We start from the raw sequence: 13,334 nt of genomic DNA, 5'->3' as shown, positions 1-13,334 counted from the left end.
GAACAGAACAATCTGGCACCCGCAGCCGGAGCTTTGGGCTCTGCATCTGTGGATCCTCGACGGGAGCCACCTTAACGCTCAAAATTGCCTTACTACTTGCTTTGGCATCAGTAAAGCGTGTTGGCGATTTGCAGGCACTCTTTGTGAGCCCTGCATGCCTTGAGTTTGGTCCAAACGACTCCATGGTCGTTCTGAAACCAAAGGTTGGCTACGTTCCCAAAGTGCTCTCAACGCCATTCAGAACACAAGTGATTTCACTCTCTGTGCTTCCCTGTTCATCGGACAAGCTAGAGCTGGAATCTTTATGCCCCGTTAGGGCTTTACGCGTCTACATCGAGCGATCACAGCCTTTCCGGCAGTCTGATCAGCTATTCGTTTGTTTTGGTGGCCGCACCAAAGGGTCCCCGGTCTCAAAACAGCATCTATCACGATGGATCGTTGACGCTATAGCTCTTTCATACTCCTCTGTGGGCGCAACTTGCCCCATCGGAGTTAGAGCCCATTCCACTAGAGGCATGGCTTCATCGTGGTCTCAATCAAAGACATTTGTGAAGCGGCCGGCTGGTCTTCGCCGTCCACCTTTGTCAGATTCTACCAGTTGGACGTTCCGACCTTACATGCTCGGGTCCTTTCAGTGTAAATTCGCGGCCCTTAGGTGTTTCGCATTTTGCACAAACACAAACCCAGGAGTTCTCTCCTCCGTAGTGTAACAGGGTAACGATGGCTTCGGCCTTCACTTGTCCTTGGCCCCCCTTATGGCGCCCGGTCAAGTTCTGTCGTTCCCCAGCCGTGGCACGGCGCGGTTGAATTCATTCCCCCATACGCAGTACGAGTGAAATATCAAAAGGGAACGTACTCGGTTCCCTGAGATATGGAATGAGTACTGCGTTACTTGCCGTGCCACGAGGCTGCAGCTTAGGTCGTCGCTTCAGTCGATATGGCCTGATGGCCTATGGCGAAATGCTCACTTATATAGCACATTACCCCGCCCCTTTTGGCGGGAATGTTCGCGCGCTCTCTCCCATAGGCCACGCAGCTGAGCCGCGCCGCCATTGGTTCAACAACTTGTCTATGAGTGAACCAATGATGGTGCAGTTACACTGCGTTATTGAAAAGGTTCCCCGCTACTGAAAATTCAGTAGCGGGGAAAAAGGGAGACTTTCCCCCATACGCAGTACTCGTTCCATATCTCAGGGAACCGAGGTTACATTAGTAAGGGTTATACAGGGTTATACGTTATACAGTAAATCCCTTTATAATCCATGGAATATCTTCTCTCATGCACCCAGAGAACCCTCTGTTTCAAATACAACAAACAACAAAGGATGAAATCTAATAAAATATAACTCATAATAAAGGACTTAGCCAGCCCACTGCCAACATAAGGATAACAAAAGCACTTACATTGAGTGTAATGAACAGTCTTGTTCATCAAAATAGGGCATTTTGCAGACATGGCAAGACAAGAGCTAAAGCTAGCTCCCTGCTTCTGCTAACACACCCTAATAACTCCTTCTTTGCCTTAATATAGGGCAAATCTTTAGGGAAAAACTCCCTTTCACCCTCTATTGGCTAGGATGAAAAGCATATCAGTTGGTTAAACTGTTAAAATTGTATCTTACCACTAAGAGTTCTGCTAAATAGCAGTAAAAGTTCTTAGCTAAGAGTTTTCTCTTAAAACCTATTCACAAAGCTGCTGAGACAAACTTTTACTAAGGAATCGACTGAAGTCTTAAGCTAAGAGTAAGAGCGGGGTTGACCTTGTTGCTATGGAGTATCCACACAGTGATTGGCTGATGGGGGAGGAGTCAGCAATTTAATCATAGAAATATTGTAGAATGAGGTGTCATGTTTCCATATTAAAATAAAGGTTTTAAAATACAAATGATGCCCTATTCAAATAAATATTTTTTAATAAAAATGTTGCCATAGTTAAAATAAAATGTTGCCATATTGTTGCCATAAAGGTTTTAAAATGTAGGCTTAGTGTCACTAATTAAACTAGTATATACAGTTAATTGTCCACCTCTTGGATGTCTGTATCTCAAAAGAATGCAGAATTCAAGCGACAAATTATGTTTTATAAACAAAATTTGGGAGGAACACATTCAAACGTCTTTCTAATCAGCTCGAGAGGAGGAATATATACACAGACGAGAGCTGACTCGCCAATAGTTACTTCGACAGTTTTCTGCATCCTCCGTCACCCCGCTCCTCACTCTCGGCGGGGGATATGGGGAGAAATTTGGGCTAAATTCCAAGCTCGGAGCCATCGATCCCCTTGGACAACACACCAAATACGCTTATATATATATATATATATATATATATATATATATATTACTCTATTCAATCATTTGTAAGTGTGAAAACCATTGCCATAGGTAATCAGACAATATTTATTTATTTGTTAAAGGTTTTTTTTGCCGTCTCATCTTGGATTCAAATCTATAAATCAAAATGAATTGCATTTATGAAGAAAAGGTTCAGCACCCAAGGCTCTATTGCTATTGCCTCAATGGTGTACAGTGTCTTTGGGTGGATTAGGATTGTTTGTGATTTGGTCTTAGTGACTTAGGAGTCCTCTTGACTACTCCTAATGTTTCACAGACTTAGGAGCTAGTTTTAGCGCTAAAATGCTTTGTGAAATACTCTTAGAGCAAAAATTTAGAACTCCTAAAATTAGGACTGACACGGCCATTATTTTTAAGAGTTTCTCCTAAATTGGCAAGTTAGGAGCTACTTTTAGCCTTAAGGGGCCGTATTTACAAAACATTTTATCTTACCACTAAGATTTCTCCTAAATGGTAGTAAAAATTCTTAGCGAAGAGTTTTCTCTTAAAACCTATTCACAAACCTGCTGAGACTAACTTTTACTAAGGAATAGAGAGAATCTTAAGCTAAGAGTAAGGGCAGGGTTGACCTTGCTGCTATGGAGTATACACACAGTGATTGGCTGATGGGGGAGGAGTCTCTGTCAGTGATTTAATCATAGAAATATTTCCATCATGTTTCCATATCCAATTAAAACTTTTAAAATACAAATGTTGACATTCAAATAAAGATTTTAAAATAAAAATGTTGCCATATTCAAATAAAGGTTATAAAATGTAGGCTAAGTGTCACTAATTAAACTAGTATAGGCCTAGTTCAGCTAATTGTCAGCCTCTTATGTCTGCATCTCCAGAGATTGCAGAATTCAAGCGACAAATGATGTTTTATAAACAAAGTTTGGGAAGAGCACATTCAAATGGTCTATCTAATCAGCTTAAGAGGAGAAATATATACACAGACGAGGACAGCAGACTCCTATATTTACCTCAACAGTTTTCTGCATCCTTCTGCCACCCCGCTCCTCACTTTCAGCTCGGGTCCTGGGGATACCGGGAGAACTCTTGATTTGGGCTTATTTCCAAGCTCAGAGCCCTCGATCCCCTTGCAGCACGCCAAATACGCCTACTATATATTTTTTACTCTATTCGATCATTTGTAAGTGTGAACTAGTGAAAACAACTACCACAGGTAATCAGACATTATTTATTGATTTATTCAAGTTTTTTTGGGTGTTTTACTGTAGATTCAAATCTATAAATCAAAATATATATTTCATTTATGAAGAAAAGGTTCAGCACCCAAGGCTCTGTCGCTATTGCAAGTTGGGTTGAAAATGGACAAACCCAGCAATTGGGTTGTTTTAACCCAGCAGTAGGGTTAAATGTTTGCCCAACCTGCTGGGTAGTTTTATTTAACTCAACTATTGTTTAAAAATTACTGTATTGCTTAATTAAAATTAACCCAAAGTATGTTGGAAATTAACATTTATTAATGTTCAATGAATAATTATTAAACAATAAACATTTATTAAATTGCTTATTAATAAATTTATATTAATAAACTATTAAACTATTAAATTTATATTAATAAAATATTAAAGCTTATTAATAAACATTCAACTTTTGTCTATTATTGTTGCCTCTAATTGCATCTGGTTTTTAATTTCCCAACTATTTTGGGTTCATTTTAAGCTAGCCATATAGCAATTTTTAAACAATAGTTGGTTTAAATAAAACTACCCAGCAGGTTGGGCAAACATTTAACCCAATCGCTGGGTTTGTCCATTTTCAACCCAACTTGGGTTGTTTTTAACCCAGCATTTTTTAGAGTGTACTTTTAGCCTTAAGATGTTTTGTGAATACAGCCCCTGGGGAAACGCTCAGTAATGCTATGCAAGACAAGACTTCACAATTAGACAAACAACTGAACTGAGTTATATAGGGAGAGAGACAAAGGGATAAATAAGTGATGGGAAACAGCTGTACATAATTATAGAGATGACAGAACAAAGCATTGTGGGAAACTGAGTTCATGGTGTGTGTAGTGTTAGTGGAAACAGTGCCCTCTGCAGGCATGCAAGGGCACTTTATTTTCGATGGAAAGTGCACACTTTCTCCTAGGGACTTTCCCTTGCAGGGATTTTATGTGGCTCAACATTACAATATTTATAGTAAAAATTCTGATTCGTTTATGAATGAAACAAGGGATATCATTCACTAAGCATGAGTAAGCACAGATTTGTTTGTGAAATCTGTGTAGCACGTTTTCACAAACAAATCATGATTCATTAGTAACTTTCGCACTAAAATTTATTCTAAATTTAGGAAAAAATGTGAAATGCAAAAAAATTTGAAATTGGTGGAGGATGGATCAAGGATCTTGCTGTATGAAAGCATCTAAAGATAGCTTCATGTATGCTGAGTGTGACGTAAGAAAAGGGTGTGCAGAATGCCCTTATATGGACATGGTTTGGGTGTGTTTTATGTAAATTACTTACCTCATTCTAAGGCTCAACCAATGAGCAATGCATCACTGTGGTAACGCTTAAGCTGAAGCTTCATTTCATAGAGACCAAAGGCATTGATTCAGTGTGTTGACCAGTGTTGATGCCATTCATGGGAAATACCCTTAAACACTCAAGGATTTTCTTAACTTTTTATTTAAAATAAATGCCTTTCTGATGTGATATGGGATGGGAAAAGAGAGAATAGCAAACTCAGCTTCGAACCCAGTCAATCGCATCACAAGTTAATTCTCCGCACCTGACACACTACTGCCTACACCACTGCGGCCACAAGAATGTGTGTCAATTTTAACCTGGTCTGACATTGGTGGGTGGAGCTACTGTAAATTTGCACTTAGTAATAGACACTCCGAATAATCTTGTTTTCCGTTTGCATTAAGATTATTTTTATTACCACACTGGCAGATACTGATAATTTTACTTAAGTAAAATGCACTTAATTTAGATCCCCCCAGGAAACAAGACTAAATATCTTATATCATTTTCTTATATGCAAAATCCATCTTGATTTAAGAATTTTTAGATATTTGTACTTGAAATAGGACAAAAAAATAGTACAAAAAGCATTTTGCAGTGTGAATGAATGAATGAACTATTTAAACATCACTTGCACTTTAAAAAGGGGGATGAGACCGAAGGAAACTCTGGGTTTACCGAAGAAAACCTGCTCCCGACCAGGTTAGGTTCACAGAGTAAGTTACCATAGCTTGACTTAACCTGCTATCTTGGGTTTCACATACCTCCCATTCTGAAACAGAAAACCCAGAGTTTCCCTCATTTCAGGGTTAACATACTCAGAGTTCGCATTTAACCTCCTTTCTGAAACGGGCCCCAAAACATATGTGCCAAGGTTGAGGGACCCTGACAACAGCGGTTATAGATAGGATCAACAAAAGAGTATATTTTAGAGAGTCTGACCTTAGTCCAATGAGTACGATGGAGTATTTTGCATTTGATCCAACTGTGATTGGCACCATTTTGATGAATTTTAATAGAAAATTCAGAAATTACATCAGAAATCTAAAAAAGTTACTTGTGTCTGTGTGTTAATGTGACACTGTGTGTTTTCTAGTGTGGATCATGGAGGAGAGATCAGGATTAGAGCAGGACTACGCAAATGTAAGTCAACACACACACACACACACACACACACACACACACACACACACACACACACACACACACACACACACACACACACACACACACTCACACACACACATATAAAAAAGATTCAAACATTCACTGATGCTCCAGAAGGAAACACGATGCATTAAGAGCCGGAGGGTTAAAACATTTTGAATTTGAAGATCAAGATAAATTTTACTTAATTTGTCTTCCAGGAAACATGTGAGAATCTTCTGTAGCTTCTGATATTTAAACAAAATAAGACAAATTTGGACATATTCATCTTGTTCAAAAGTTTTCACCCCTCTGCTCTTAATGCATCGTGTTTCCTTCTGGAGCATCAGTGAATGTTTGATCCTCTTTTAATAGTTGAGTTTGAGTCCCTCAGTTGTCCTCAGTGTGAAAAGGTGGATCTCAAAATCACACAGTCACAATGTAAACATCTCTTATGCAAAATATCTTATTCAGGACAGTACTAAGTAAAGAATAACACATTTTGCATGATACCTCTTATTTTGTTAAAATAATTAACATTTTGCAGATTCTGCAAGGGGTATGTAAACTTCTGGCACAACTGTATTCATATTCATGAATATATATTATTTATATATATATATATATCATATATATATTAAATAGGCTACCCATCAATGCATTATTCTTTCCTTTTTGTATTAGTGTGTAAAAATATTTAATTTAATTATATTTAATTTCATCATTAGTCTGGTTGTTTGATTAGAAAAAGATTAAATGTATTTGCAATAAATGTGTTATTTGCAGCAGAGGAGGACCATTATTCTGTTGTGTGGAACTGAGGAAGAACTGATGACAACACAGTTTGATCTTCTGCTGATCAATCAGCTGAAAGGGGTGTTTAATCCCCGCCTACATGTAGAAATCGAATATTTAAGCTGTTTATTCTTTTTTCTACCTATGAACAAAAAATGAAAAATCCAGCAACAATCAAGGTATCTTCCGTTCATTAGTTTTTTGATTTATTATTGAAATATTTAAAAAGAATATTTAAATTTTTAAAACGAAAACGATAAAACAAAAAATTGGCTTGATTTTCCATTTTTTCATTCTGGGGTTGGAAACAAATAAGCAGTTTGAATATTCAATCTCTACATGTGGGCGGGAATGAAACGCCTCTTTCCGCTGATTGGTCAACCAGACGTCAAACCATGTCGTCATCAGTTGTTCATCGGTTCCGCTCAACAGAATAAAAGTCCCTCGCTCTACAGCTGTACGGATTCTTAAAGGTGCCCTAGAATTAAAAATTTAATTCATATTGGCATAGTTGAATAACAAGAGTTCAGTACATGGAAAAGACATACATTGTGTTTCAAACTCCATTGTTTCCTCATTCTTATATAAATCTCATTTGTTTAAAAGACCTCCGAAGAACACAGGGTATCTGCAGATATGAACAAGTTAAATTTAAGACTTTTTAAGACCTTTTTAATACCACCTTACATGAAATTTAAGACCAAACCTGCGATGGAAACGCGCACACACACACACACACACACACACACACACATATATATATATATATATATATATATATATATATATATATATATATATATATATATATATATATATATATATATATATATATATATACACGTGTATATTAAATAATTATTGTACATTAATACATATATATTAAATGTATTGATATTGTTATTATTAAAGTACCTGCAAAATGTTATTGAATGTTAAAATTATTGATGTTAAAATAAGTCCCTTCTGCTCATCAGGGCTGCATTTATTTGATCAAAAATACAGTAAAAACAGCAACATTGTGAAATATTCTTACAGAAAAAACTTTTCTATATTTTATACAAAATATTTTATAAAATGTAATTTATTCCTGTGATCATTTTCAACATCCAGTCTTCAGTGTCACATGATCCTTCAGAAATTATTACAATTTGATTTGAAGCTCAAGAAACATTTCTGATTATCAATGTTGAAAACAGTTGAAGTGCTGCTTCATATTTTTGTGGAAATGGTGATATTTGTTTGAAAAATAGGAAGTTCAATGAACAGCATTCATTTGAAATTCTATTACATGTATTTATCAAATATATTATTTATTAAAGTATTTATTAAATAGAAATATTCTGTAACATTTTAAATGTCTTCACTCTTCACTCACTTTATCACTTTAAAGTATGACGAATTAAAGTATTAATTTTTCTATTTTTTAAATCTTACCACAAATGTTTAAATTGGATTTCTACAACAATTTTAAGCAGCAAAAACTGCATTTTAACCTTAATAATATAAATAGTGAATGTTTCTTGAGCAGCAAATCAGCATTTCTGAAGAATCATGTGACACTGAAACTTCTCTTAAACAACAACAGAATTATAAACGATTCTAATGACTAATATTGCATTCCCAAATGCAAATGTAGCAAACATGCAGCACCTTCAGACTATTATTTATATAATTACATCACAGCCGTTGCAAATTATAGGCCTATATTAAATTCCCACCACCATTCATAAAAAGTTACCGAACACATTTCAGCGCTGATTCTACTCGCATTTGGCACGTTGACCCATTTGAACTCTTTTAGGAACCGTTCATATGTCGCGTGACGCTAAAAACGCATGGAAAACGCGTCGGCGCCGCTTTCTCCTTTCCAAAGCGCTCGGGCGCTGCGGTGGCGTCTGCCGTTACTGAGCAACCATGAGCTGCGCTCTCCAGCTCTGGCCCATTCCGTCGGGGACGTATTAGAAAACATAAAACATACATAAAACATTTTTGCGGTAATGCAACGAAAAATATTTAAGACATCCAATCTGAATTTAAGACATTTTAAGACTTTTTAAGGCCTTTTATTAGGAAAAATATATTTAAGACTTTTTAAGACCTTTTAAGAACCCGCGGATACCCTGGAACAGGCGAATCTCAACATAATACCGACTGTTACGTAACAGTCGGGGTGTACGCCCCCAATATTTGCATATGCCAGCTCATGTTCCCAACATTATGAAAGGCATTAGACAAGGGCAGCCAGCAGGGCCGGCCCTAGATTTGATGGGGCCCTAAGCAGAATTTCATTTGGGGGCCCCTCAGTTAAAATAGCTTATGATAAACATTATCTTTTTATATAAAAAATAAATGTAAATGTATAGAATGGACAATGTTAAAATAAATACTTAAATAATTACAAAATGAACAGTTTAGATGGACCTGTAAGAACTGAAGATAACAATAATAAATATATTATTAACATTAAAGGGATAGTTCACCCAAAAATGAAAAGTTTGTCATCATTTACTCACTCTCATATTGTTCCAAATCTGTATGAGTTTCTTTCTTCTGTTGAACACTAAATATGATATTTTGAAAAAGCCACCAACTGTTTGGTTATACCCACATTCTTCAAAATATTTTATTTTGTGTTCAGCAGAAGAAAGAAATTAATACGAGAGTGAGTAAAATTAATCATGACAGAATTTTCATTTTTGGGTGAACTATCCCTTTAAGGACAAGGGCAGCATGTTTACTATTACTCAGAAGCATGCTTTCTCCATCGTTTTTGTTTCTTGTTCTCTTGGTGTATCTTCTGAGCTATGTTGCAATGGTGGATGCACTATTTTTCTGCTCCGATCCTGCTTAGTGAATAAAAAGCAGTTGCAAATGATTTACAAAATACACATATCCCACTCATCTTTGCATCAATAAAATGCACAACACTTTATATTTTACTACCAAATCATATATGTATTAATTAATTTAACTTGCAGTCCTATGTTTTCCTTGAAATCTCACGATTTCGGGGCGTGTGATTTTCCAAACATAATGCATGATGGGATACACTTAGCCTTGAATACTGCTCCGAAGCGGTATTCAAGGTAGTGTGGGTTTAGTGTGCACTAAGGGCACTGCACTTGGGCATTTTTAGATATGGGACAGTCTTGCGCACTTACTCGCGTGCGCGAGCTCTCAAGTGGCCAAGACCGCAAATGTGTGGGTATTTGGACAAGGCATTTGAAGGACGCGCGGACGCGACTGCGCGCGAGATGCGTCCGAGCGCAGAAAGTGAAGTATACCTACACGGGGCTTTAGGCTTCTGTTTCTTTAAGACCGGCACGCATCTAAATTCAGACACGCATCCGATTTTCTCTCAACTGATTACTTTCACTTTAGACATAAGCAACTCTGTTTATTTAAACTTTGTGTGTATTTGACAGTATTAGTGCAGATGCAAAAGATAAAGTCCACTAATCAGAGGCTGTTTGACAGGCTTTTAGTGTGCACGCGTGCTTCTGGTTAAGAACAGCACGTGAATGAAATGTTTAACCGGCAATGCTTTAAAGCACATGCAAATAACGAACTTTTGTGATTGAGAATAAGTGCAGTGTCCTGTGAGTGAGTGTAACATGTGATGCAAATGTACGTAAGGTTTTACAGTATTGAGATGGATGCGCCAGAACTGCAACTGATAGATTGCGCAATGTCAAAATCAAGCTGTCATTTAATTTGCTCTTGGGGGCCCCCTGGTGGCGGCGGGGCCCTAAGCAACCGCTTAGTTCGCTTATAGGGAGGGCCAGCTCTGGCAGCCAGTATTAACGTCTGGATCTGTGCACAGCTGAATCACCAGACTAGGTAAGCAAGCAAGAACAACAGCGAATTAAAGCTGCAAGCAGCGATGAAAGGGCCCTCACACCCGGGCTCACCGCCACCCGTTGGCCTTAGGAAAACAGAGAACAGTGGTTGACATGCATGTAAGCGAATGAATACAGGAGAATTATGCCATTAAGTCATTTCGAATTGCCACACTTCCTGCTGCCAACAGGTGGCGCTTTGACCATAACCAAATATTGCGATATAGATGTGTTCAGACCCGGACTGTTATCAAACACGTGAAGTTTGGAGCAGATCGGACATCATATGCCTGAGTTACAACAACTTCCTGTTTCATGGCGTTAATCACATACATTAGCACTTAGCCAAGTGTTGCATGATTTAACGTGTTTCTAGTATGTTTGGTACTTTGTGGCATATTGAAATGTGGTTCTGGGAGGGAATTACAGTGTAAAGCATGCCATTTCCTGTTGCCAGCAGGTGGCGCTATGACTAACTGAATATTGGCATATAGATATGTTCAGGCCAGGACTCTTATCACACATGTGAAGTTTGGAGCAGATCAGACATACAGTAGTATGCCTGAGTTACAACAGCTTCCTCTTTCATGGCGAAACATCAGACTTTGTCATGCCGCCACGGACACGCCCTTCAACGAAAACTCTAGATCTTCGCAATTTAACATCACAAAGGCCTTTAGATTAGACTGACCAAAAATGACATTGATCTGATTAAATCTCTATGAGGAGTTAATCACAGTGTAAAACATGTCATTTCCTGTTGCCCCCAGGTGGCGCTATGACTGTAACTGAATATTGTCATATAGATGTCTTCAGGTCAGGACTCTAATAAAACATGTGAAGTTTGGGGCAGATCAGACATTGTATGCCTGAGTTACAACAACTTCCTGTTTCATGGCGAAACATCGAACTTTGCCAGGCCGCCACGGACGCGTGGACGTTTAACATCTCAAAGGCCTTTAGATTAGACTGACCAAATATGATGTTGATCTGATTAAAGCTCTAGGAGGAGTTCATTAAAGTACAACGCCTGGAAAAGGCAAAAACTGCCCAAATTTTGCAAAGAAAATTAAAAATATCTCACTTCCTGTTGGTTTTCAGATTTCACTCCAAGATACTTTTTTGTAAGTATTGGGCTGTTAGATGTATGTACCAAATTTCATACCTGTACGTGAAACGTAGTGTCAGGGGCACTTCGTTGAAATTTTTTAGGTGGCGCTATCGAGCCATTTTGCCACACTTAATTCTGAAACCCACATCAGACGTAAATTTTCACCACTTCTGACGTATCTGCAAAGTTTCATGAGTTTTCGAGTATGTTTCAGCCCTCAAAAAAGTGATTCACCTTACATGGCGAAACATCAGACTTTGTCGGTCACCACGGACACGCCCTTCAAAGAAAACTCAAGATCTTTGCAATTTAACATCTCAAAGGCCTTAAGATTAGACTGGCCATATATGATGTTGATCTGGTTCAATCTCTATGTGGAGTTAATCACAGTGTAAAACATGTCATTTCCTGTTGCCCCCAGGTGGCGCTATGACTGTAACTGAATATTGTCATATAGATATCTTCAGGTCAGGACTCTAATAAAACATGTGAAGTTTGGGGCAGATCAGACATTGTATGCCCGAGTTACAACAACTTCCTGTTTCATGGCGAAACATCGAACTTTGCCAGGCCGCCACGAACACGCCCTTCAGCGAAAACTCTAGATCTTCGCAATTTAACATCTCAAAGGCCTTTAGATTAGACTGACCAAATATGATGTTGATCTGATTAAAGCTCTAGGAGGAGTTCGTTAAAGTACAACATGTGGAAATGGCAAAAACTGCCAAAATTTTGTAGAGAAAATTCAAAATATGTCACTTCCTGTTGGGTTTACAAACTTTGCCCCCCAGGGGCTTTTTTGTAGGTATTGGGCTGTTACATCTGTCTACCGAATTTCATAACTGTACGTGAAACGTAGCACGAAGGGCGCTTAATTGAATTTTTGTAGGTGGCGCTATCGAGCCATTTTGCCACACCTAATTCTGAAACCCATATCAGATGTAAATTTTCACCACTTCTGACGTGTGTGCAAAGTTTCATGAGTTTTTGAGAACGTTTAGGCCCTCAAAAATGTGATTCATTTTGGAGAAGAAGAAAATTTTGGCTGAGCAATTCCAATAGGGTCCTCACACCATCGGTGCTCGGGCCCTAAAAATGGCAGATGGAGCAATAATAACTGACATGATCCATGATATCATGATATTTTTAGTGATATTTGTAAATTGTCTTTCTAAATGTTTTGTTAGCATGTTGCTAATGTACTGTTAAATGTGGTTAAAGTTACCATCGTTTCTTACTGTATTCACGGAGACAATAGCCGTCCCTATTTTCATTATTAAACACTTGCAGTCTGTATAATTCATAAACACAACTTCATTCTTTATAAATCTCTCCAACAGTGTGTAATGTTAGCTTTAGCCACGGAGCACTATCAAACTCATTCAGAATCAAATATAAACACCCAAATAAATACTATACTCACATGACCTGAAGCATGCATGTAGCATACATGACGAACATCTTGTAAAGATCCATTTGAGGGTTATATTAGCTGTGTGAACTTTGTAAATGTGCTGTAATATAATCAAGAGCTCGTGTGGCAGGGAGCACGCGAATTAAAGGGGCGGTGCGCTGAAAAAATCAGTGCATAGTTAATGATGCCCCA

At 37.9% G+C, this 13,334-nt stretch overlaps 1 protein-coding gene across 4 annotated transcripts in view; it reads left to right on the top strand.

Annotated features, from left to right (window-relative positions):
- Positions 1–13,334, top strand: part of LOC125256142 (NLR family CARD domain-containing protein 3-like) — a 96,977-nt gene that overhangs the window by 15,667 nt on the left and 67,976 nt on the right. The window contains exon 9 of one of the 4 annotated variants that reach the window (XM_048171826.1): positions 5,931–5,977. The exons of the other annotated variants lie outside the window; for them this stretch is intronic. Coding sequence (XP_048027783.1) covers positions 5,931–5,977 — 47 coding nt within the window. The remainder of the gene's footprint in view (positions 1–5,930; positions 5,978–13,334) is intronic. 4 annotated transcript variants of the gene reach the window in all.

This window comes from Megalobrama amblycephala, linkage group LG21 (genome assembly GCF_018812025.1).
Source record: "Megalobrama amblycephala isolate DHTTF-2021 linkage group LG21, ASM1881202v1, whole genome shotgun sequence".
Lineage (NCBI taxonomy): Eukaryota > Metazoa > Chordata > Actinopteri > Cypriniformes > Xenocyprididae > Megalobrama > Megalobrama amblycephala.
The sequence above is the reverse complement of the archived record's forward strand: the minus strand, read 5'-3'. Positions and strand labels throughout refer to the sequence as shown.